At 49.0% G+C, this 26677-nt stretch overlaps 1 protein-coding gene across 1 annotated transcript in view; it reads left to right on the plus strand.

Moving 5' to 3' along the window:
* The first annotated feature begins 617 nt into the window (after window positions 1-617).
* Window positions 618-26677, plus strand: part of INPP5D (inositol polyphosphate-5-phosphatase D) — a 158365-nt gene continuing 132305 nt past the window's right edge. Inside the window, exons 1-2 of the mRNA XM_023188609.2 lie at window positions 618-1248; window positions 20975-21038. Coding sequence (XP_023044377.1) covers window positions 1115-1248; window positions 20975-21038 — 198 coding nt within the window. The 5' untranslated portion in view covers window positions 618-1114. The remainder of the gene's footprint in view (window positions 1249-20974; window positions 21039-26677) is intronic.

Here is a 26677-nt window from a genome sequence, read left to right on the forward strand (position 1 = left end):
GAAATGACTGGTCCTGGATGGCAGTCCCCGGAGAGGCAGCTCCCCTTTGAGAGGTGGGCAAATGTGGCCATGCCCAGCCTTGGAAGAGGTGCAGTCTGACCGGCCACCCCGACTGCTGAGATGCAGGACTCAGGACCCCGTGTTGTCCTTGGCCAGGCGGCCAGCCTGCCCTGTGGGGCTTTGGGGTTCTCCTCTCCGAGCTTGTTTCCCCAGCATCCTGGAGAAGCCCAGGGAAAAAGTCAGCCTGTGTTCCCACTGTAAATGGTCCACATCCCCTCTAAGCTCCCTTTGTGTGTCTCCAGGCTGGACTGCAGGGATCAGAGCTGTGCTGCCTGTGCAGCATCCACCGGCCCCTGGGAATGAGGGGAATGCGGTCACAGAGCCGTCACTTGGATCTCGGCGCCCTCGGCTGGTGGCGGCCAAGGTCTCCCAGCACCCAGGCCGCTGGGAGTCTCTAAAGGGGAGTGGTGGGGCTCGACTGTCCCCTCCCCCTCAAGTTTGCTCTGTCCTGGGCAGGCTGTAGTCCCAGTTGAGAAGCTGTGCCCCCTTGGGTGTTTTAGGGGTTCAGGATGGGCGTTGAAAAGCCCTGGGGGAGAGCACAAGGCTCAGGGACCTGTCTAGGGCATGGCATCCCATGTGGGCGTCAGCATGGCCGCAGAAGAACCACTCCTTGGGCCTACCCATGCCTGCTAGGCCACGCTTCTTCAGAAGTGGCCACAACTCTCCTGACGTCTCCAGAGCCGGTCATTCTGCCCAGTGGGACTTCAGCTGCCCCTGGACACTTCAGTTGTAGGCTGCGACCTGTTGCCAGGAAGGAGAGGGCCGGTGAGGGAGCCGCAGCAGCCGTGGCGGGGTGTGGGGGACGGTGGACGGCCAGGGCTTCCCCCCGCCCTCTCTCGCTTGGTTTCTGTAATGAGGAAGTTCTCCGCCGCTCAGTTTCCTTTCCCTCGCTGAGCGCCTGAAACAGGAAGTCAGTCAGTTAAGCTGGTGGCAGCAGCAGAGGCCACCAAGAGGCAACAGGCGGCAGGTTGCAGCAGAGGGGCCTCCGCTTCCCTCGGTGGCGTGTAGGTCCTGGGGGTGCCCGCTGGCCCGGCCGAGGAGGCCCACGCCCACCATGGTCCCCTGCTGGAACCACGGCAACATCACCCGCTCCAAGGCAGAGGAGCTGCTCTCCAGGACAGGCAAGGATGGGAGCTTCCTCGTGCGTGCCAGCGAGTCCATCTCCCGGGCATACGCGCTCTGCGTGCTGTGAGTACAGCCTGCTCCTTCCCCGGGCACAGAGATGACAGAGGGGCTTAGAGGGGGCCCAGCACTGGGATGGGTTGTTCTTATGTCACAGGACAGAGTGATCTGACATGCACACTTCCCCGCCACCCTGTCATGGACCTCGTCCTTGGACCTTGGCTTTGGAGTTCAGAGAGCTGGTCTTGTGGCAGGTTTTGCAGCCTTGGAGCTGTCAGAACCACTCCGAGGCCTGATCTTACACCCCAGCTTCCTGTGAGCTGTGTGGTGCCCGGGGCTTTCTTGGAGTCTGGGGAATGAGAGAAGGGAGTTTGGGCTTTTTGAACCAGGAGGAAGCTCAGGGCTCCTTGGAGGTGGGTGTGTTAGAGATCAGTTCAAAGATGCCCAGCTCAGAAACCCTGAGAAGAGCAAAGGTGGCAAGGGGGACCCTTCCTGGAGCACCCAGGCTTTGGGCCCCTGGAGGCAGCTGTTGTTTGGCGAGCCAAGAATATGGGCTGAGTTTAATCAAGAAAGGACTTTCCGTTCACTCAGAAGCTGCTTTCAGAGGCCTGAGAGCAGAGGAAGTCACCATTACCACGAGCGAGCAGCCTCTTCTCTCTCTCCTGAGCACTTGGCTGTGACCGCTGCCCACCCCCGCCCCCTCAATTTGGGTCTCTGTCACCGTCAACTCCTCCCACTGCCCGGTTGGGGATGTTACTGAATGTGCCAGCTGTGCTAACAATGGAGGAACCAGCCACTTGCTGAAGGTTCCTTTCTAAAACTGCCTTCCTGTCCAGTGTCTGAAGGAGGCCCTTGCCCTGCAGCTCTTGGTCTAATCACAGGAGGCCCTTGCCCTGCAGCTCTTGGTCTAATCATTTTGCCGAGGCCTCAGGCGGTGCCAGGGTGTAGTCAGGGAAGCGTGTGCCCACTTGAACATCTCAAGTAGCATCCCCGGGCTAGCAGAAATGTTCCCCCAAGCAGAGAGGGCCTTGCCCTTCTTCAGGCAGGAGGGGAAGTGGGTGATGAACCCAGATCTGTTTTGAATACTGACTCACAGCTGGGGCCTGCTGTGCCAAGCGTTTGTTAGCCCATTTCATCCTCGCCACAACCTGAAGTGAAGGTCCTGTCAAAAGCCCCACTTTGCAGATAAGGAATCTGAGGCCCTGGCAGGTTAAGTGAGTGACAACGGTCAAAGCCACGGCCATCTGCCCCCAGAGGCTGCAGCTGAGACCGGCAGCCTGTGGCCCGACCTCTCCTGCTCCCAGTCCAGCGGGGTGTGCATGTAGCCTTGGGGGGCTGGAGGCAGAAGCAAGGGCAGCCGGAGAGTTTACAGGGTCAGCCGGGGCACTGGAAGCCAACCCAGGCTCACAGCTGGTCGCTGGCCTGTGCTGGCAGTCTGCAGCCCCACCTCCAAAGACTGGTTTCCTGTGCCCCCTCTCTCATGCCTCAGGGGAAGGAACGCAGGCCCAGGCTGCTTGGACTTCCCCAATGGGGACCTGCTGCTGCCGGGGCCTTAGAACGGGCAGGAAGGTTCTCTTAGGGATCTCCCAAGCCCAGTCTGACTCCACCCGGCCTATGTGGATTATTTGGATTTCTCTCCTGGCCCAGTGGGATCTTGTCCTGGCTGCTTGGTGTTGGCTGAGCCGAGGGCTTCCAGGGCCCCATCTCGTTAACCTTCGATGCAGCCCTTTGACCAGGGCTTTGTGGTTGCTCAAGTTACAGACATGGGGCGTGGGTCTCTCTGACTCCAAGCTGTGAGCATCTTAATGTCTAGGATCAGCCTGAGCCAGAGCCAGAGCTGGAAAGGCCTTGGAAAAGCTCTGGTGCAACAGCCCTGGCTTTTCAGCGGGTAGACAGAGTGCAGCGCGCCCGAGGCCTTTGTCCACCATGCTGACTGGGGGCAAAACTGCTGGGTTCCAGGCCAGTTCCCGTATTCCTTCCTCCACCTCTTCTCTCGGAACCCTTGTCTGCACTGAGTTACTCTCAGAGTCAGGACAGGTGTGCAGTGTCTGCTCCTTAGAGAGGGACCTGTGGTGCCCACAGATGTCCACTACCCTCTTAGCCAAAGCCTCATCAGCCTCCTATCCTGAGGCTGCTGGGTTGCAAACACCAGGAGCCCCACCCCTTGGCCAGACAAACCCTGGGCTCAGGGTTCCCCTTTCTCCTCTGCTCAGCGTAGGAAGCTCCCCTTCCTGCAGGGTCAGGCTCCACTGTAGGCTGTGGGATGCGATGGACCTGCAGACTTTCCACACATCTGCAGGCTTCATGTGGCTGCCACCCTGGATTTTGCCAATTACGGAGATTTTAAAACTAAAAAGTAATTAAATGAATGATAACAAACTGTCATCTTCCAACACCTCATTTCTTGAAAGAAAGCAGCCTTTGACACCAAAAAAGGCAGGAAGGGTATACAAAAAAAAAAAAAAAAAAAGACCAGTCATTTAAAGCAAAGAGATTGAACTTCTTGAAAAACAAACCCCACCACCCTTAGTTTCCTCTGTTCCCGCGGAGTGGCCGCAGCCTGATGGAAATGGCAAAGGCAGGCAGTCCCAGGCTGAGGGGTGTGCAGGGCAGCCGGGTTTTCTGCAGCTGCAGAAGTAGCAGCCTTTGCTCCCCAGCCCTGGAAACCTGGAGCCACCCTGCTCTAGAAGTGACTGCAGAAGGAAGCCACACATTCACCCTCCTGCCCTAGCAAAGTCCATTGGAAAAGTACACACGCCCCATGGCCCCTCAGATCCCCCAGGTGCCCCGACCTCATCCTGCCTGGGCCCCAGTGGCGTTCCCTCCCAGGCCTCCCCTGGTGGGCAAGGGGACGACGGCCGGAGTTTCCACCTGATGGTTTGGGCAAGTGTGCCTGGGGTGTCGGAAACAGAGCAACCTCACCAGGGAGGGGCCTTTGTGCTCAGGAAAGAGGACAGGATTTGACTATGTAAATGGACTTGAGCGGGGGTTGGACATCAAAAGACAGGGCTGCAATTCAGTGCCACCACGTGACTTAGGAGTGCACATTCTGCCCACACCCAGCAAACCCTGCATTTCCTCGAGAGAGGTCAGCCCTGTCACCTACCACTGGGCAGGAAAGCTTTGATCTCACCTCAGCAGCTTGGAAAGCCCTGCTTGACAGGGAATCTGGGGCTCCATCTCGGGGCACAGAGAGTTGCAGCAGGAAGATGCAATTGGCTGCTTGGTTTGAGTCCAACTCTGCCGTCTTGCAGCCAGGGGCTCTTCTAAGCAGGGCCTATGTCATCCCCACCTGGTCCCCACTCAAATCCCCCACAGAGTTGGCCCTGCTCCGGGGAGAGTCTGTGGGTGCCTTGAGGGGGACGTTGAGTGCATTGTGGATGGGAGACATTAACAGCTGTCAGGCTCATGCCCTCTCCTGCCATGCAGGGGCCAGCACACCTGGCAGGGCCTCATGCTGCAAAGAAGAGATGCCTTGGGAATGGGGTCAGTCAATGTAAGGGTCCATGGGCCGGCTGAGCCAGCATCCGCTTACGCAATCTGCACAGGCAAAGCAGATCAAAGGCCCAACATCAAGATACACCCTGCCCTCTCTGCAGGAGCAGCCGGGGCCCAGGACTGGGCCTCGGGTGGCCAGCTCAGCTGGCTGCCATCCAGCCTGGAGCTGCCCAGGAGGGCGGCATTCCCCCCCAGCCACTCCAGAGACAGCGGGCTTCTCTCACGGGGGAGGCGAAGGCACGTGGCTGCCTTTGGCTCAGAAACCAATACCTAGTCTAGCCACAGCTGACTGTGGTTTTGGTTTCCCTCCACATGTGGCCTTCCACGTGCCACCCAGGCACCATGGCAGGGTCTGGCTCACCCCTTCCTGGGGGCAGTGTAGACAGCGCACCACAGTCCTGGACCCAGTGGCTTCCCCTACACCGCAAGAAAGAGGGGAAAGCCTGAGAAGATGTCTGTTGGCCTCTAGGGGCTTGTTACACTGTTTCTTCTGCACATGTTGAATGCCTTCTCCGAGGGGAATTTTGTCAAACAGAGCAGACCCTAAACCTTGCTCCGCTAACAGAAGGTTGTTACCAACCTGCTCTGCCTAACAACAGCAGGCAACTTCCAAAGAGCTAAGTGCCAGGCACGATTCTAGGCTTATATTGACTCATTTGATGTCCGTGAAGACCTTCAAAGGAAGTCCTAGTATCCCCACTTTACAGATGGGGAAACTGAGGCACAGAGTGGTTTATGGAACAGGCCTAGTTTACAGGACTAACAACTAACAGAGCCAGGACTTGCATGCATGCTCTTCCTGTAAGCGAGAAACAGAGACCGTAAGGTGCCCTGTGTGGGGCGGGGCAAAGCCTGGAGAGGGAACTCCTGGTGATGGAGCCATAAAGAAGGGGCTTGGGAGGGCGGAACTCCTAATCTCAAAGAGTCCAACAGAGGTGGAAAGCTGTGGTATGAGCGGTGGCTAAGTCCCCCTTTTGAAGCTTCAGTAAAATAGACACTGTTAATTATTTTTGTGCAAATGCAACAAGGCACTATTTTTCATACCTGATATTGACAGTCAGTGGGAAAAAATGCTGCCTCAGGCAGTAGCCAGAACTACTGACATCTGGTTCACACCAGAAAGCAGGCCAAGGGGCTTTGTCCAAGGCTAACTGTGCCGAGTTTTCTCTCTGCATGCAAGACCAGGAAGGGGTGATGTGCCCTGGAAGGCCTATGTATTTCACTCACTAACTGTACCTTCCATGTGAAGTGATGCAGAGCAAGCATGTTAAAACGGAGTCTCTCCAGGTTTTCTGTGCCTATACTCAGCCCCCCAGAAAAGTCCTTTCGGGTCCAGAGATAGACTCCAGCTTTGGTGCTTTGCATATTTGTCTACCTGGTAGGTCAAATTCATAAATTCATCAACACAGTCAGCACTTCTTGTGGGTTTTCTTTTCTTCTTTTTTTTTTTTTTTTTTTTTTTTTTTGACAGAGTCTTGCTCTGTCGCCCAGGCTGGAGTGCAGTGGTGCGATCTTGGCTCACTGCAACCTCTGCCTCCCAGGTTCAAGCGATTCTCCTACCTCAGCCTCCCAAGCAGCTGGGATTACAGGTGCCTGCCACCACATGGGGCTAATTTTTTTCTTTTTATCTTAATCTCAGGTGATCTGGCCTCTTCGGCCTCCCAAAGTGCTAAGATTACAGGCATGAGCCACTTCACCCAGCCTCTTTCTTTCTTTCTTTTCTTTTTCTTTCTTTCTTTCTTTCTTTCTTTCTTTCTTTCTTTCTTTCTTTCTTTCTTTCTTTCTTTTTTTCTTTCTTTCTTTCTTTCTTTCAGACAGAGTCTTGCTCTGTCACACAGGCTGAAGTGTAGTGGTGTGATCTTGGCTCACTGCAACCTCCACCTCCAGGATTCAAGCAATTCTTCTGCCTCAGTTTCCCAAGTAGCTGGGATTACAGGTACCCGCCACCACACCTGGCTAATTTTTGTATTTTTAGTAGAGATGGAGTTTTACTGTGCTGGCCAGGCTGGTCTCGAACTCCTGACCTCGTGATCCACCTGCCTTGGCCTCCCAAAATGCTGGGATTACAGGTGTGAGCCACCGCACCTAGCCTTATTTATTTATTTGTTTATTTTTGAGACAAGATCTCACGCTGTTGCCCAGGTTGGAGTGCAGTGGCACAGTCACGGCTCACTGCAGCCTCACTTGATCAAGCGATCCTCCTGCCTCAGCTTCCTGAGTAGCTGGGATTCCAGGTACAAGTCACCAAGCCTGGCTAATCTTTTTTATGTAGAGACAGGGTTTTGCTATGTTGCCCACGCTGGTCCCCAACTCCTGGAGTCAAGTCAGTCTCCCACCTTGGCCTCCCGAAGTGCTGGCATTACAAGTGTGAGCCACTGCATGCAGCTTCACATCAGCATTTCTCAATTGGTGCCATCTCCCTGCACACGAACCCTTGCGTCATGACGACACGTGATCCTTGTAGCCAGGCCTTTCTCCCCACCCCAGACGTAGAGTGAGGAAAGCTCTGCTCTTCCCTCTATAATTCGTACCATGTTGTGCACTCCTGAGAGTGCAGCTCTGTGGTTGGCTGGCTGTGGTGTGCTGCATTTGCAAATGCTAACCTTCCTGTGCCAACTCCACCTCTTCAGGGGTGGAGTGACGATGACAAGGCCAAAGTCCACTCATTGGATTATTTTTTCAAATTGAAGTATAATCCATATTCTATACAATCACCCTTTCTATGGTATACAATTCTTAAATTTTTTTTTTTCCGAGACAGAGTCTTGCTCTGTTGCCCAGGCTGGAGTGCAGTGGCACAATCTCAGTGCACTGCAGCCTCTGCCTCCCAGGTTCAAGCGATTCTCCTGCCTCAGCCTCCCAAGTAGCTGGTATCATAGGCACACACCACCATGCCCGGCTAATTTTTTTTTTTTTCTTTTTGAGACAGTCTCACCCTTGTTGCCCAGGCTGGAATGTAGTGGTGTGGTCTCGGTTCACTGTAACCTCTGCCTCCTGAGTTCAAGTAGTCCTCTGCCTCAGCTTCCGAAATAGCTGGGATTACAGGTGCCTACCACCACCTACAGCTAATTTTTGTATTTTTAGTAGAGATGGGGTTTCACCATGTTGGCCAGACTGGTCTCGAACTCCTGACCTCAGGTGATCCGCCCACGTCGGCCTCCCAAAGTGCTGGGATTACAGGTGTCGGCCACCTTGCCCAGCCGTGGTGTACAATTTTTTTTTTTTTTTTGAGATGGAGTCTCGCTCTGTCGCCCAGGCTGGAGTGCAGTGGCCAGATCTCAGCTCACTGCAACCTCTGCCTCCCGAATTCATGCCATTCTCCTGCCTCAGCCTCCCAAGTAGCTGGGACTACAGGTGCCCGCCACCTCACCCGGCTAGTTTTTCTTTTCTTTTTTTTGTATTTTTTAGTAGAGACGGGGTTTCACTGTGTTAGCCAGGATGGTCTCGATCTCCTGACCTCATGATCCGCCCGTCTCAGCCTCCCAAAGTGCCGGGATTACAGACTTGAGCCACCGTGCCCGGCCCTGGTATACAATTCTTTATCGTGTTTTTAGTGCATTCACAATGTTATGAAACCAACACCACTGTCTAATTCAAGGACATTCTCAATACCTCAAAAAGAAACCCTGTACCCATTGCAGTCACTCCCTATTCCCTCTCCACCCAACCCCTGGCAACAACTAAATGACTTTGTCTACAGATTTATCTTTTCCGGATGTTTCATAACTGGAAACATACGACATGTGGATTTTGGGGTCAGCTTCTTTCACTGAGCACAATGCTCTCAGGCTTCATCTGTGTTGCAGCATGAATCATTCCTCTCAAGGGCTGACTAATGAGCCACTGCATTGAAAGAACCACATTCTGTTTATCCATTCATCAGTTGACAGGCATTTGGGTTGTTTCCATTTTGGGCTATAATGAATAATGCTGCGACAAACATTCACACACAAGGTTTTGTGTAAACATATATTTTCAGCATTCTTGGGTACATATCTAGGAGCAGAATTGCTGGGTCATTTAAGTCTAACACTTTGAGGAACTGCTAAACTGTTTTCCTTGGTGGATCCGCCATTTTGCCTTCCTACCAGCAATGTCTGAGGGTTCCCATGTCTCCACTTTCTTATCAGCACTTGTTATTATCTTTTTTATTATAGCCATCCTAGTGGGTGTGAAGGGACATCTTATTGTGGTTTTAATTTGCATTTCTCTAAGGTTAATGATGCCAAACCTGTTTTCTCATGCTTAATGGCCATTCGTATTTGGAGAAATGTCAATTCAGATCCTTTGCACATTTAGAAAACAGGGTTGTTTGTCTTTTCCTTGTTTCACCGGGTTATTGAGAGGATAAAATGGAAAAATGTGAGTGACATTTATAGCCCAAGGCCAGGCATGTGGTAACCTCCCACTGAATGCTTCGCACACATAAAAATCATGCTGGTGCTGGGCAAGGTGGCTCATGCCTGTAATCCCAGCACTTTGGGAGGCCGAGGTGGGTGGATCACCTGAGGTCGGGAGTTCGAGACCAGCCTGACCAACATGGAGAAACCCTATCTCTACTACAAATACAAAAACTTAACTGGGGATGGTGGCGCATGCCTGTAATCCCAGCTACTCGGGAGGCTGAGGCAGGAGAATTGCTTGAACCTGGGAGACGGAGGTTGCAGTGAGCCGAGATAGTGCCCTTGCACTCCAGCCTGGGCGACAAGAGCAAAACTCCGTCTCAAAAAGAAAAAAAAATCATGCTGGTGATCAGGCATGGTGGTTCATACCTGTAATCCCAGTACTTTGGGAGGCCGAGGCAGGCGGATCACGAGGTCAGGAGTTCGAGACCAGCCTGGCCAACACAGTGAAACCCTGTCTCTACTAAAAATACAAAAAAATTAGCTGGGCATGGTGGCGGGTGCCTGTAATCCCAGCTACTTGGGAGACTGCGGCAGGAGAATTGCCTGAACCCAGGAGGTGGAGCTTGCAGTGAGCCGAGATCGTGCCCCTGCACTCCAGCCTGGGTGACAGAGATAGACTCTGTCTAAGATAAAAAAAAAAAAAAAAAAAAAAAAACATGCTGGCAATTAGTCTTTATGAGCTAAAAGTGACTAGTGACATCTCAGAAGCAGAGGAGTACAGGGCCGCTCTGTGAAGGACATTCCACACAGAAGAGAGAGGAGAATGGGGGCAGAGGATCGCTTCGGAAACTTCCTGGAGGCCTCCGGGGGATGCTGAGCTGTCACTTGAGGCCTCTTCAGAGGAAGCACTTGGAGAGATGGAAGCAGGAAGAGGACTGAGTGACGCCCCCGTGACTGAGGCTGCTGGGGCCAGGCTGGGAGCCTGGAAGCCGGCAGGAGGAAGAGATGCGGACACGGAGGCAGGCGGAGTGAAACCAGGGGCAATGAACATGACGTCAGAAAGAAAGGCAGGCATCTGAAGACCACTAGGCTCCAATTGTGGGGGTCAGTGCAGAGGGGACTGAAGTCCTGAGGCTGAGGACGATGGAAGGAGCACAGCGTGTTCTATGACGGGGAGACTCAGGGTTGACAGCTGCGGCAGCACGTGAAGACCAGATTCTCTCCCCTGCTCACTTCACGCTCCCATTGTCCCCTTTCATTAGAAAAACACAATGTTAACAAGTGCAGGCCCCTAATAGTTTGGGGTCAATACTTATCGTAAACAACCCCATGGAGGGCTGGCCCTGAGAGATCAGCTGGGACCTCCCCAGAGCAGAGAGGCTTGCTGGGCCACATAGCTGTCAGTGGCAATGGAGAAACAAATCTGATAAACAATGACATCCTGTTCTTTAGAGTAACTTTAAAAAATGGTATTTATACAAAGCACAGAAAGTACACAGCAAAAAGCAGAAAAGTAACCACCCCATCACTGAGACACTAGCATAAACATTGTTCATTCGCTGGTGTATCTTCTTCTTCTCCTGCCTCCCTGTGTGTATATAGTTGCCATTTTGTGTATACATGTATTACATGTATATGTATAATTTTAGTCTGAGATTGCTGGCAGCATTAGCATTTTCCCATTTAGTTAGGTTTTCTTTCTAATGATCGTATTTAATAGATGTACAGGATTCTATTATGTGATGTGCCATACTTTATGAAATGATTCTTCTATTGTCAGATATTTACGTTATCAACAGCATTTTGTTGTTATAAATATGACTGATGAAGGTCTTTGTGAAGAAATATTATAAACATGTCTGGTTATAGATTCCCAGGAGTGGAATTACTAGATCAAGGGACAGGAATATTTTTAAGGCTCTTGATACAGAATGATACATTGCTTTCCAGAAATTTTGTTCCATGTATGCACCAGTAAGCTGTACAAGAGAGTGTCTGCCTCATTCTAACCTTCCTATTCTGAATATTTTCATTTCAAAACATATTACATTGCAAGGTGAAGGTGGTGAATGTTCATTTTGATTTGCATTTGATTGTGGTCATGTTGAACTTATTTGATAGAGTTACTGACGTTCATAATCCCTCTTTCGTGAACGGTCTGTTCAATTCTCTTTGCCATTTTTCTGTTGAAGCTATCATTTTTCTGTTATCTACTTGCACAAGTTTATATCACACTTGTTGCAAATATTTTTATTGTGATTTTCCTTTAAGTCTTATGATTTTTTGACATTCAGGGATTGCAAATTTTTATATAGTGAAGTCTATCAGTCTTTTCCTTTTTTCTCCCTTTGCTTTTCAATGCAGAGAATCCCTCTGCACACAGAAATTCACTTGTGCAAGGCAGGTGGGTTAGGACAGAGCCTTTGGAGTTAATAGACTTGGGCTAAGGATTCAGCAGTTTTTTTTGGTTTTGTTTTGTTTTTTGTTTTGTTCTCGAGATGAAGTCTCAGGCTGTTGCCCAGGCTGGAGTGCAATGGCATGATCTTGGCTCACTGCAAACCTCTGCCTCCCAGGTTCAAGCGATTCTTCTGCCTCAGTCTCCCAAGTAGGTGGGATTACAAGCACCCGCCACCACACCTGGCTAATTTTTGTATTTTTTAGTAGAGACGGGGTTTCACCATATTGGCCAGGTTGGTCTCAAACTCCTGACCTTGTGATCTGCCTGCCTCAGCCTCCCAAAGTGCTGGAATTACAGGCCTGAGCCACCACGCCTGGCCAGGATCCAGCAGTTTATTTAATTCCACTGGGCCTTGGTTCCTCATTTGAAAACCAGGGCTAAGAATACCTATGTGGTAATGTTGTGGGGCAGATTGGATGGAAAATATGTATCACATTTTTAGCACAGCACTTGGTAAAAACAAATGAAGCAGCTATGGGTTTTTCACTTTTGTTTTTGTTTGTTGGTTTGTTTTGCACTGAACCATTTAATCTCTCTGGAATTAATTTAATAAATGATGTAAGATACAGATTTAGGCTGGGCACAGTGGCTCACACCTGTAATTGCAGCACTTTGGGAGGCCGAGGCAGCTGAATCACCAGAGGTCAGGAAATCAAGACCATCCTGGCCAAGATAGCGAAATCCTGTCTCTACTAAAAATTAAAAAAAAAAAAAAAGAATTATGAGAATTAATAAAAGCTGGGCATGGTGGTGTGCACCTGTAGTTCCAGCTACCTGGGAGGCTGAGGTGGGAGAATTGCTTGAACCCAGGAGGCAGAGGTTGCAGTGAGCCAAGATTGTGCTACTGCACTCCAGCCTGGGCCACAGAGTGAGACTCTGCCTCAAAAATAGGAAAAAAAAAAAAAGATTTATGTGTATTTTTCTCAACTAATCATCTTTCCCAAAACCTCTTACTGAATAACATTCCTTTGCCCTTTGGGGTTCCTCTTTTATCATATTTTAACTCATATATCTTTCTTTGTGTTTATACTCTGTTCTGTGTATATCTGCTTTTCTTTCACCAATATCATAACAATCATACCACCTAATTTTATAAAAGACTTTATTATAGGTGATTTTCATATCTATTCTTCCAGGTGAACCAGCTAATAATATTGCCAATTTGGAGAAAACTACTATTGGGACTTTGATTGGAATTGCACAAAATCCATAATGTAGCTTGTGTAAATTGACATTTTAGTAATATTCAGTCTTAACAAATATGGTTGTCCTTATCATTTTAAATTTTGTAATTTCCTTCATATAGATCCTGCATATTTATTGTTATAATTTCTTCTGATTATTTTATACTCTTATTACTGTTGTGAATACATTTTCCCCTACATTTCATTATAACTGATAAAATACAGGGAAGTTATAGATTTTATAAATTCATCTTTTATTCTGTCACTTTACTCACTCCTCATCATTTCAAATGGTTTTTTTGGTTGCTTCTCTGGGATTTTCTTGTTTGACTCTCATGTTTGACTCTCATTTCATCTACAAATTACCATCATTTTGTGGTGTACTTTCCAAATACTTATGACACTTATTCAGATTTCATAACTTATTGCATGGGCCAGTATTTCTAAAACACTACAGTGGGGAATATTAGAAAAAGAAAACAATTGCTGGGTGCGGTGGCTCAAGCCTGTAATCCCAGCACTTTGGGAGGCCGAGACGGGCGGATCACGAGGTCAGGAGATCGAGACCATCCTGGCTAACACGGTGAAACCCCGTCTCTACTAAAAAAATACAAAAAACTAGCCGGGCAAGGTGGTGGGCGCCTGTAGTCCCAGCTACTCAGGAGGCTGAGGCAGGAGAATGGCATAAACCCGGGAGGCGGAGCTTGCAGTGAGCTGAGATCCGGCCACTGCGCTCCAGCCTGGGCGACAGAGTGAGACTCCGTCTCAAAAAAAAAAAAGAAAAAGAAAAAAAAAAAGAAAAAGAAAACATCCATCTCAAGGAGACATATTGTGACAATTACTGTGGACCACCTGGGAAGGGCATGGGATAGCCTCTGTTACCTAGTTACCACTTGATAAAAGGTAATTGTTACTGCTCATCATGTCCAAGAAGAAGTAATCTTCTTCTGGTTTTAGAAAGAGTTCTGAAGGACTGAGTATTTAATTTTTATCAAATGCCTTTTTAATATCAATTGTGATGATTATATTATATCCCTTATTTCATTTACTGGTAAAATAGCTTAATTTTATATATTTATATTTGGTTTATGTATATTAAACAATTTTGCATGATTACAATGAACTATTCTTGATACAATACTTTTTTATGGTTCTCTGAAACTTATTTAGGATTTTTATATATGTTTTCATACTTGAGGTTGATTTATCTGATTTTGGTTATGTCATGGTTTTAAGAGTCATGTATATTTTACAAAATATTCTGGAGGCATTTATGTAGCATAATTATTATCTGATTTTTGAAATACTTAAAAAGACATTGGTAAAGCCACTTCTTCTCAAGGCCATTTATAATTCTTTAATATTTACTTCAATTTATTCTTTAGTATTGAATTGGTCTTGTTTTCTATTTCCTCCCGTGTCACTTCTGTTAAGTTGCATGTGATTTTCAGAGAACAATCAATTCGTTGAGATTTTCAAAATTTCTGGCAAACAATCATGCATAGTTTTGTATAACTATAAGGTTTCTCTTTTATTGTGGCCGTCTTCATTTTCTCATTTCTAACTGTTGGTGGTGCCCAGGGTCCTGGCAAGAAATAGATGGCATGTTCAACAGGGGTGATAAAGACAGGAATGGCAAGGCAGCCAGTGGCTGGCACCCTCAGGATCCATTCCCACCCCTGAGCTGAAGAGGCATGGGCCAGAGCTGTGTCACTAGAACCTGGCAGGGCTGCAGCTAGGAGACTCCAGAAGTGGAGCTCTGTCCCCTGCAGCAGGCAGGGTGGGGTCAGTGGAACAGATCCGCCCATCCCCCCCCCACCCCACCCCACTCACCCTGCCAGTGCCTCCCTTCAGCCAAACCTGGGTGAAGCAGCCCCTGGAGATTTGCTAGCTGCACAGGGAAGGTGGAAAAGGGTAGGGAGTGGGTCTCACTGGGGGAGGGGAGGCAGGGGGAGGCTGCCCAGCTCACTTGCATTTGTTTCTTTCCTCTATTCTGTTTGTCACAGGTTTGTCCATTTAGTCTCCTACTTTTCAAGTGACAGGCTCTTAGGTTGGTTTATCTCTTCTGCTTTTTGTTTTCGTGTTCTAAAAAATGATCTCTGGACTGGACACAGTGGCTCATGCCTGTAATCCCAGCACTTTGGGAAGCTGAAGCGGATCACCTGAGGTCAGGAGTTCAAGACCAGCCTGGCCAACATGGTGAAACCCTGTCTCTACTAAAAGTACAAAAATTAGCCGAGCATGGTGGTGGGTGCTTTAATCCCAGCTACTCAAGAGGCTGAGGCAGGAGAATAGCTTGAACCCGGGAGGCAGAGGTTGCAGTGAGCCGAGATCGCGCCATTGCACTCCAACCTGGGTGACAAGAGTGAAACTCGATCTCAAAAAAAAAAAAAGAAAGAAAAAAAAAACCCTCTATCTTTTCAGGAAGCCCTGTTGCATCTGCAGGACTCAGATCAGTTTCTGTATTTCTCTTCTTCCCTCTCTTTTTAAAATCTTTGTCTTTTCCTCTAGTACCACTTTCTTGAGTGTGTCTTTTTCCTCGTTCACTTTCTCCAATCCATAGCTGCTATTTCCTGCCTCTGTCATGTGTTAAATTCTGACTCTAAATGTCCCGGCTGTTCCCTAACAGTCAGTTTTCTTTATCTCAGTTTGCTTGATTTTCATGATCGATGCCTCCAATTTCTGATATGCAGTGGTCTCTCTAGTCTTCCTGAGTTCACAAATCAGACTTGTCCAGAATGTATTTTTATCAGTGATTATATTTAAGATGGAAGTAACTCCTTGGAATCCTTAGGAAAATGCCCTTTTCTGAGTGGTGACATGTTTTTATAGGTTAGGTGATTTTTGTTTTCTGACAAAGAACTGTCAAGAACAATCGGATCAGATTTGTTCAGAGTGGGTTAAAACGACTGCCACGGATGGGGGTGGGAGATGCCAATTCAAGATCCAGCCGGTGGTGGGGCCAGAGATGAGGGTGTGGTGAGACACACAGAGGATGGGCTCCCTCCGGGGGCGAGGAGGGGGTGCCTCATACCTGGGTCTTGGCTTTGAGTAGCTGTCGGACAAGGAATAGCCGGCTGGACCCCCAAGCTGTTACGGGGGTGCTCAGCCGGCTCCCAATAATCCTCGGCCACCCTCACCTCCATCTCTCACCTCCTGGCCAGTTGAACCACCCTCACCTCCATCTCTCACCTCCTGGCCAGCTGAGCCACCTGCTAATGCTTTGTCCCTCCTAGAGGGGCCCAGGTAAGCAAGAAATGGCCTCTTTTAATTCATCAACTTTAGCTTTCTCTCTGGCTGCAATTCTTCAAGGTTTGGAGTTGCGAATGGTGAACACCTTGTTTCCCAAGGTTGCCCCACGTTTTCTTGTCCTTCTGCATTGGTGCAAATGGTTTTTTTTGTGTGTGTGTGTGTGTTTTAATGCAGGGTTTTCCAGCCCCTGTTCTCCCACCCCATCTTGTCCAGAAATCTGCAAAGACACGTCTTAAGAAAATGCAAAAACACAGACAAAAGCATTAGAAATTAGAAATGATATGTAACAAGAGTCACAAAAGGATTTAAAAGCAATTACAGGAGCAGATCAGCAAAGCGAGATAGGAACACAAAGAGGTTCTTGAATTTTATAGTTTGATTCTCTGTCTCTCTGTGGGTCCCTCCATGGTGAGGATGTTCCTGGGCCTGGCTGTCAGTGTTCATCTGGCTAGGAATGGCCATACAGAAATGCTAAGATTTATCTGAAAGGATCAAACACGATGATGTTTCTTCCTACTTCCACAGGCTTGTCCTCCCGTATTAGGTAGAACTTCTCTTACCACATCAGGGTTGACCTGGTCTAGGAATGCCCTTCTGCTGAGAGGCACCTTCCTGCCTCTTCTTTGCCTCCACGCTCAGCACAGGGTGGGCACCTGTCATCACCCAGCACCTGTGGGAGTCACATGGGAAACTTGCTGGAAGCCCCTCTTCATTTGGGAATGGAACAATCTCATTTGTTAGCAGAAGGAAGTACTGTTGGGCCCAGTGCTATCCTAACCTGGATCTCTAATGGGAATAATCCTGATCCGATGACTCTGAAAGGCCACCTAGTCACTGGGAGGAGTCTCAGCTCAGAGCCAGTGTTAGCATGACAAGGTGCTACCAAATCACCACAAAGAGCTGGGCAAGGGCTGGGCGGGACCCACTGCCCCCAAAGAGCAGTGAGCGTGTTTTCCAGGTCATGTTCCAGGGCAGCAATTGCCAAACACTATTTAGTGGTGGAATCTTTGCTTTAAACATTTTGCATGTAAGATATTGTGTGTGTATGTGCATGTGTATATACAAGTATACATGCATGCATGTTTCATGTATACACATGTATGCATATCTTGTGTGTGCACATGTACGTATGTGTGTGTGTATATGTATATAGGACCAGAGTGAAGTACAAACTGCTGGTGGGAGGAGTAGGCCAAGTGAGCACCCTCTTCCACCACCTGGCAGAGCCCCTACACCCATGCAATACAGTTTGGTACTACTGCTCGCCTGCTGACTGTGTGTGGCAGGGCTGGTGGGGTGTGTATTGGGTGGTGCTGTATGTTTTCTCTTGAAGGTTGAAACTGATTCAGCCACAGGAGTCAGAATGTCCAGCCCTGTGCATTGGCTGTGCAGGGTCATTAACATCTGCTGAGATGTTACTGTCTAACGGGGAAGTATCTTATTATTATTATACTAGCTTTTGAATACTGTTTTGGTAACATGGAGCTGTTTCTTTGTTTCAATGTTTCTAGAACATCTTTGAAAAAGCCATAAAGGTTTTTCTGTCACACTTGATTGAACCAGAAAGGCTTTCCTGTTCTGTGCGACTGCCTCTGACTCTCTCTTCGTGACTATGTTCTTTCTCTCCGTCTACAGACTGATGTTCTTTCTCTCTGTCTACAGGCTGATGTTCTTCCTCTCTGTCTACAGGCTGATGTTCTTCTTTTCTGTCTATAGGCTGATGTTCTTCCTTTCTGTCTACAGGCTGATGTTCTTTCTCTCTGTTTACAGGCTGATGTTCTCTCTCTGTCTACAGGCTGATGTTCTCTCTTTCTGTCTACAGACTGATGTTCTCTCTTTCTGTCTACAGGCTGATGTCCTTCCTCTCTGTCTACAGGCTGATGTTTGGGCCGGCTGGAGCTCTTCCACAAGTCAGCTCCCTCAGCCAAATAAGAGGCTGTTCTCACCCCTCACCTCATTTGCATACCTACAGGAGGAAGTGCCAAGAGAAGAGAGCTCTTATTGCTCTTATTGACAAATAAGAGCACAGCAGAGTTGAGCTGTGTCCACATTTGTTTGGCAGGCTCTGCAAAGGGGATTGAGGCCAGTGGTTCTCTGTGTCCCAGAGGTGTCCCTGGGAGATGTAGTGTCACTGGACTAGAGATTCATCCTTGCTGTCTCTGATGCAAGACGATTGTATCAATTCAGGCTCTGGAGATAGGACAGGGAGCAGAAGGATGGGGACTAAAACCATGGGAGAGAGAGAAAAATCACCTTTTCTATGTGAAGTGAAGAGACATGTGGAAGTGAAATTACTCAAAATTATTTTTAAGTACCCATGATGCAAAAGCCATAAAATAAAATATTGTAAAATTAGCCACATAAAATTGTAAAACATTTACACAGCTTAAAAAAAAACCTGTTAAAAATAACTCCAAAATATATTGTAGCATATATCAGAGTCTTATTCATAACTAAGCAAAAAATGATACCAAAATAAGCAAGCCAAAGACACAAAAGGGAATTCACAGAAAAAGAAATACAGATAACTAAACATGAGAACATGCTGAAGGACCTTCCTCATAATGAAAGGCAAATTAAAGCAAGTTATCATTCTCACCTCTCAGATTTACAAAGATTAAAAAGTCTGATAACAGCCAGTTGGCAGAGTGTGAGGAAACAGACACATTCATATCCGGTTAGTAGGAGAAAAAAAAAGGCCACAACTGCATTGGAAGACAGTTGGTAATCTCTATTAAAACAGCAAATCTCCAGGTCATTTAGCCAGCTGTCACCTTCTAGTGATTTATCTACAATCACTAATAAACGTCAACACATGTACAGCACATGGTGAAACATGATGCAAATGGTAATAAACCATCTCTCAGTTGGCTTGAGAAGACCTCTATGATCTTTTTCGGTGAAAAAAAACAAATTTCAGAAAATGGTATATATAGTATGATATTATTGGCATCTAAAAAGATATGTATATATAATCTTGTGGATATGTTTAAAGTTTCTGAACTTAGTTACAAACAGGAATAGGAAATCTAAGAAGAGGGGAAGGAGATGTTTATTTTTCATTTTATATCTTTCTGTATGGTTTTCATTTTTTAAAGTTAGTATATATTTTTAAAAATCTAGTTAAACAGGATCCCGTGCAGTGGCTCATGCCTGTAATCCCAGCACTTTGGGAGGCTGAGGTGGGTGGATCACCTGAGGTCAGAAGTCGAGACCAGCCTGACCAACATGGAGAAACCCCATCTCTACTATAAATACAAAATTAGCCGGGTGTGGTGGCACATGCCTGTAATCCCAGCTACTTGGGAGGCTGAGGCAGGAGAATCGCTTGAACCCAGGAGGCAGAGCTTGCCGTGAGCCAAGATTGCGCACCATTGCACTCCAGCCTGGGCAACAAGAGCAAAATTCCATCTCAAAAAGAAAAAAGAAAAAGAACCCCATCTCTACTAAAAATACAAAAATTAGCCAAGTATGATGGCAAGAGCTTGTAATCCCAGCTACTTGGGAGGCTGAGGCAGGAGAATTGCTTGAACCTGGGAGGCAGAGGTTGCAGTGAGCCTTGATCATGCCACAGCCTCCCAGCCTGAGTGACTCCATCTCAAAAAAAAAAAAAAAAATAATAATCTAGTTAAACAATAACATATCAGTAACATATGTAGATGCTCAGTGGAGTGCCTGTACCTGGGACGGGGTGAGTGTGTGTAGCTTCTACACTGAAGCACTGGCTTAATTACAGAGGCTAGTCCTGTCTACAGGGCTCTATGGGCCAGGCAAGCCTTCCAGGCTCATGAGAATCTGAAGTAGCAAAACAGGGCAAGATTATGGTGGGTGGGAACAGACCAGCAGCTTTAAGTAAGGGCCTAAAATCCAAATAGCTTTCCCCCGATCTCCTGACAGCCTGCTGGCCTCAGCAGCTGATGGATTCCATGGGTGTTAGCTGCTGCCAGGGTTTCAGTAGGCTGAGGACCACCCCAGTGTGCCCCTCTCCCAAGGTGCTAGCACTTGACAGCTCCCTTTTCCTCTCAGAGGTTTTAGGAAAGTAAAAACTATCGTCTCCTCCTCACGTTAGGGATGACTATGCCAAAGGAAGGTAGAGCTTCTAGAAAGAGAAGAGAATCTGGGATTCCTGGGACTTTCTTGTTAGAAACAATCCCAAGACTTGCTCTCCAGTTGCTGGGGCAAATCCAGGTCTCGGTATTGCTGGTGGCCAATCTCTGGGAGATAATCCACGGGGCACAGTGTCCAAGGGGATGAAGCCATTTCGGGGCAGCCGGGAGCTCGGTGGGAACGAGGGATCCCTGCCCTGGCCAGGTGGCCCCTCTGCGGCTGTGCCTGGCTCCCATTCACCATAGGCCGCTATGCTCAGGCCCACTGGAATCGTGTTTCTTCCTCAAACACATCCTCCTTTTTTTTTTTTTTTTTGAGACGGAGTCTCGCTCTGTTGCCAGGCTGGAGTGCAGTAGCACGTTCTCAGCTCACTACAACCTCCGCCTCCTGGGTTCAAGCGATTCTCTTGCCTCAGCCTCCCGAGTAGCTGGGACTACAGGCGCACGACACCATACCCAGCTAATTTTTGTATTTTGGGTAGAGATGGGGTTTCACCCCATGTTGGTCAGGATAGTCTCAATCTCTTGACCTTGTGATCCTCCCTCCTTGGCCTCCCAAAGTGCTGGGATTACAGGCGTGAGCCACCGTGCCTGACTCGCAAACACCCCCTCTTACTTTATCTTCTTGGCAGCTGAGAGGTTAAGAAACCCCTCCACGTGGCAGACTCCTTTGGATCAGACCCTGTAGCTGCCAGGTCCCCACCTAAATGACCCTCTACCCCACCTTTTCCTGGTGCTCTGAGTGCAGAAGCAGTGGGGAAATAAGAGTGCCTCAGCCCAGGATTGCTGGACGTCAGGGCTCACCTCCATCTTAGAGAATGGTCAGCTCCGAAATTCAGACACTTGTGTCCAGATTCCTCAAGCTGTGTCAGGAAGTCTTGTCTTTTCAGTTAAGAGGAAACCGGGTTTTCCTGCATGGGTTCTAATAAAGTCTTTGATCTATTTCAGGTATCAGAATTGCGTCTACACTTACAGAATTCTGCCCAATGAAGATGACAAATTCACCGTTCAGGTGAGTCCTTTATAAACCTAGAAATCTGAACCTGACTCCAGCCGATACTGGCAGAGAAGGGGTGGAAACAATGAGGAAGAAAGCTCATGCACAGGTAGCCGGACATGAAGGCCTGGCTGAGCCTGGCTTCCTCCCAGGAGTTTGTGGGGTGGCTTAGCTGGTACACTGTGGCCCTCCAAGTGACCCTGCTCTGTGACAGGACGGAGTTGCATGCCACGGGCTATTTGTGGTCCATGGGTATGAAGAGGAAACGAAGGTGAAACAGACTGCCCAGAGATGAAGGGAAAGGAAGGGCTGTGGCTTGGCCAACTGTTGTCTTCATCTCTCAAAGGAGAGAGAGGAAGTGGCTCAGGAGGGAGAGAAGGGAGGTGAACTTACAGGAGAACAGACCATGTTTTCTGAGGGGCTCCGAGACTAGCACAAAACAGAGCCTTTCCATTTGTAGAACTCCGTTCTGTCCGAGGCTGATACTCACGGCATCTGATTTCACCATGCAAAGCCAAAATGTGCAAAACTTGCAGTTCACTTTTTTTAATATTTTATTTTTGAGCTGGAGTTTCACGCTTGTCACCCAGGCTGGAGTGCAGTGGTGTGATCTCGGCTCACTGCAACCTCCACCTCCTGGGTTCAAGTGATTCCCCTGCCTCAGCCTCCCGAGTAGCTGGGATTACAGGCGCCTGCCACCATGCCCAGATGATTTTTGTATTTTTGGTAGAGATGGGGTTTCTCCATGTTGGCCAGTCTGGTGTTAAACTCCTGACCTCAAATGATCTTCCCACCTCGGCCTCCCAAAGTTCTGGGATTACAGGTATGAGCCACCCCGCCTGGCTGCAGTTAAATTTAAAAAGAAAAATCAGCTGCACCCATCCAAGCCGGGGGAAGGCCACCCTAAGCACAGTTTACTAAAGGCTTTGTTTTGCCACAAAATGTGACAACTGAGTGTGTGGAAGCCAGGAGAGCTATTCTTATCCGGCTGCATGAAGAGCACATGGGGGTGGCAAGAAGGAAGGAGACAAAGTTTCCACATCCCCAGTGGGGGGCAGGGGGGATGTGTGTGCGTGTGTGTGTGTGTGTGTGTGTGTGTGTGTGACAGAGAGAGAGAGATGCTCAGTTCTCAGGAACTAGAGTAAGAGACACTGCAGTGCATCCACGTCCCAAGCAGAGTAGCCGGGGTAGACAGGGGTTTGGACATCATGTCATGGAAGAGCAATGGCGGCATTGGAGAAGTTTGGTTGAAAAGAAAGTGGAAGTGGGAGGGGAGAGGCAGGATACACTCCGGTTTCAAAGCTTGAAAGGAATGATTCATTGTGTGCAGAACTAGGATGCAGTAGTAGACAGGGAGCTGGACTCAAGGTGGGAGCAAAACACAGGCAAGTCCCTGGGGGCAAAAATCCCCCAGGAATTGTCAAGAGGGAGAGCCTGGTGAGGAGAAGCCCCTCAGGAAGACGGTTTATGAGGATGGAAGGAATTGGTTCGAGGAGCAATGTGGTTGAGAGAAACCCAAGGGGCATGTGTGATGCAGCCTGGTCCAGGGGCTGTTTGCTGCAAGGCCTCCTTGGGAGATGTGAGTTTGGGCTCAAGCAGAACCACTCCCTGTGTAGTCAGGCTGGTCGTGCTGCCAGCTGCCTTATCCTCCTGCCCCTGCATCCACTGCAGCCTCTAAGGCACATCTGCTGGAAGGCTTTCCACTGGCCTAGGGCGCCCGCAGGTTTGGCCCGGTTCTTAGTAGTCGCCAGGAGCAGATGTTGGCACACCTAGTACAAGAACGTCCTTTCCAGCGCTTGGCAGCTATTTGCCATGAGAATATCTGTCTCTGACATGGACTCTTCACCATGTGTGGGATGTGACTGGTGGAGGGGAGCCCTGCCTGGGGCAGGCAGTTGGCTTCAATGACCTCTACCATTTTTTCCAAGTCTAGAAGGGCATGAGCTATTCTGGCAGAGTTGGCATCTGTGACAGGTGGTTTGCTACGAGGAGTCGGCAAACTCTCTTAATTTAAAAGTTGGTCGATGCTTTTGATCTTTTTTCCCTTTGTGGTTTCTTCTCTTCCTTCAAAGTGAAGAAAACTTTAAGTATGACTGGAAAAGACATGACTCTGTGGCTTCTAGTAGAGTTGGCACCCACGGCCTGTAAATGTGTAGACTGCGTTTCCGGTTTGCCCCTCTCTGTCACCATCACGCTCTTGCTACTGTGACGTCTTGTGACCCTGGGAACTGCTGATGAAATCCGGGGCCTCATCGGACTACGGGGGGGGTGGGGGCGGTGCAGGGAACAGCAACTCACCTTGGCGGACTCTGTAAGGGTTAAGGGGTGGGCCGCCTTTGTGAAGATGTGCAGAGCCAGGAAGGAGAAGGCTGCCCCAGGGCCTTGGGACCAGAAGAGCAGACGGTCTGCACGCGGCTTCTCCCATGGCTCAGCTCTTCTCTGTGGGGCCGCTCTTCCCCGCCAGCAGCCTTCCTTCTCAGACCCCAGTCCCAAGAGGGAGTCTGATGGCTCAGCCTCCATGGCTTTCTCTGCATGGGCCACTGAGGGGCTGCCAGTCTGTGTATGAATTGGCTGTCTTCAAGCAGATGCCCCCCTCTACTCTCGGAGATGGGGACAGAGTCGTGGGGCAGCGTGGCTCCTTAAGGTCTCTGCTCAGCCAGGGCAGTGGGTGGGCAGCTTTCATAGAAGAAGGGCAGCCCTGCTGGACATATCTACTCCTGACCCTGGCACTAGGCCCGTGACCTCCTCAGTAGCCGATGTGGTACAGGGAACTGTGGGCTTAGGTGGTCTGAAGAGGTTTCCCTTCAAGGTGAATTAAAGGAGAATTCTCATAGGATTCTCCTAGGTGGACTCACCTATCAGAATCTACCTCCAAGAGTAAATGACAGCAGATGTCTACTGAGGACCAAGTGCACACTCATGCCCAATTAAGCAGACTCAGAGCCCTTCGGGGAAGCTTTAGCAGTTATTGATCTCTGCCTATTTTAACTCAAGTTCCTCTTTTCATGTTGAGGCAAAACCTCACAGTCTTTTCTAAGCTTAGCCACAGTTTCTAAATAACTCATTCCTGACACCTGAGCCTGTTCAGTGCCACCAGAATACGAGGCTCCCCAAAATAAGAATCTGGACTGAAACTTTGCCAAGTGAAGCTCCGAACGGCTTTCATCGTTTCTTAGTTTAGTGACTTTAGCTCTTTTCCTGGAGACTTCCGTTCTCTTGTCAACACCAAAGATCTCATCTTTGTTCTTTGCAGACCAGCTTCATGGAGTTGGCCCACATGTCATAACCCATGACAGCCCCGTATCAATCAGGGAGAGGAGCCACCTCACCTGGGGGACTCTTTTCCCTTACTCCATCTTTCACAGACTTGAAAAAAAAATCCGAGATGGGAGGGCAGGATGCAAACTGTAACTTCATCCAACCCCCTCGTTCTAAATATGAGTGTTGCTGAGAACTGCGGAAGTTGGAACTCACAGCCAGGCCTCCCGGCCTCCCCGGCTAAGCTTTCTTCCTTCCAGCCCAGAAGGTGTTTCCAGACCTGGCTGGAGTCTGGGGAAGGATGAGCCCAGGACTCTGCCCAGAGGGCAGGGAGACAAGGCAATGTGGCCTCTCAGAGAACTTGGCCTCTCATCCTTCACATGGTTGTAGATAATATTTGATCCCAGGTGGCATCTGTCGCTTGTGGTAAATCAGCAAGGTGCCCCTAGAATGAAAGCAGACTCCATTCTCGGCTGGGATCTGGGTTCAAGTCCAATTTTGCCAGCCATGTGGCCTTGGACAAGGACTGCCAAGAAACTGCTGGAAAGTAGAGATCACACACATACCTCTCAGCATAAGGAAGCTGCCGAGGAGGACGGTGGAGACAGTGGGGAACTGGAGGTGCTTTAGAGGATTCTAGGCAGTGCTGGGAGTGGCGGGGAAGAGGGGTAAATTTTGGAATTCCATCTCCCTCAGCTCTGCTCTTTGGGCTGTGGGCTTCCTGTCTTCAGGGACCTGAGTAGGCTCTGGAACTGTTAAGCAGTTGTTCAACAGCTGCTGTGCCACTCAAACTCTGAGAACCTTCTGGACTTAGCTTGCACTGCTTGTCCTGGTTGGGGGAGGGTCGGGGCAGTGCTCTGAGCCCTGCATGAAGCCAGAGGAAGGCAGGATGGCTCAGCCCCACGGGCCTGACTGTCCCACACCAAGAGAGCAGGTTTCTTGTAAAGCCCAAACTCCTTTCTTGACTTGGAAAGGGAAGTGACTCTCCTGTAAGAGAAGCGGTGCCCATCTTGAGCTGCTCACTGCAGACTGAGCTGGGACGCTGCTGCTGCCTTTGAAATGGCCCCTCTCTGGGAGAGTGAGGAAGAGTCTGAGGCCCTGCAAGCCACCCTCATGGGCCAGCTCCAGGGTGGCCAGGGAGGCCTGGAGCAGCCTCAGACGTGTCGCATAAATGGTTGTCTCAAACCCAGGGCCGCAGTTGAAGCAAAAGGGGCCCTTCGGCTCCATCCTATAACCTTTTGGCCCTTGCGTCCTTTCTGACATCCTTCCCACTGGGAGGAATAAAGCAGAAAATTAAAACTACCCACAATCCCCTATCACATCAATGTTCTCTGTGAACTTCCTGTCTTTTCTTGAGGTTGAGATTGTATCTAGGATATTGATTGTTTGAGTCAAGATGGGAGCACCCCCACGTGTTTTCTGTTTGTTTTGTTTTGTTTTTGAGATAGGGTCTCGCTCTGTAGCCCAGGCTTGAATGCAGTGGCACGATCTCGGCCCACTGCTACCTCTGCTCCCGGGCTCAAGCAATTTTCCCACCTCAGCCTCCTGAGTAACTGGAATGACAAGTGTGCACCACTATGCCCAGCTAAATTTTGTCTTTTTCTGTAGAGCCTGGGTTTTAATGCAAGTTTAGATGAAGAGTTAGAAAATATCCATCTCGTAGACTCTTTCATTATTCTTTCTGGATTTGGAAGAACTCCAGTGACCTGAGCCATTCTGGTGAGTTCTAAAGAAGAGACACTCGTGACTCAAGTCCCTGGTCCCTGACGGTGGCTGTCACGTATCTCTGGGCGGCATGGCTTTTGGAGAGGGAAAACAAAACAACTTTCTCAAAGCTGTTCCGTCATAAGCATCCGGGAGGTGAACGGTTGAGCCATTGTTATTAAGCTCAGGAAGCGAGTGGCAGCTGTTATTGTTCTGAGTGGTCAACGAGTGAAGTAAAGATTCCGTCTGAGCCGCCGGGCAAAGGATGTGGCTCTAACACACTTCCTGAAGTTGCACAACAAGGGGCGCAGAAAAGGCTCAGGGCACAGAAGCCTACCACAGCTGCCCTGTGTGGGCAGCCGTGCCAAGGACAGTGGGCCCTGTGGGGGTCCGTGCTGGTGGAGGGGTTCCTTTATGCTATGACACTCACCTTCTAGAAGTCTGCATTTTGAATTGGTTTTTCTATTTACTGCAGAATATGGACAGATCTGTTTTCCAAGCCTCTGAACATCTCAAAACATCTTAGTCTACACATTCAAGAGTAATTTGGTAGTGGCCGGGCGCGGTGGCTCAAGCCTGTAATCCCAGCACTTTGGGAGGCCGAGACGGGCGGATCACGAGGTCAGGAGATCGAGACCATCCTGGCTAACACGGTGAAACCCCGTCTCTACTAAAAAATACAAAAAACTAGC

Source organism: Piliocolobus tephrosceles, chromosome 11 (assembly GCF_002776525.5).
Source record: "Piliocolobus tephrosceles isolate RC106 chromosome 11, ASM277652v3, whole genome shotgun sequence".
In the NCBI taxonomy this organism is placed as follows: domain Eukaryota; kingdom Metazoa; phylum Chordata; class Mammalia; order Primates; family Cercopithecidae; genus Piliocolobus; species Piliocolobus tephrosceles.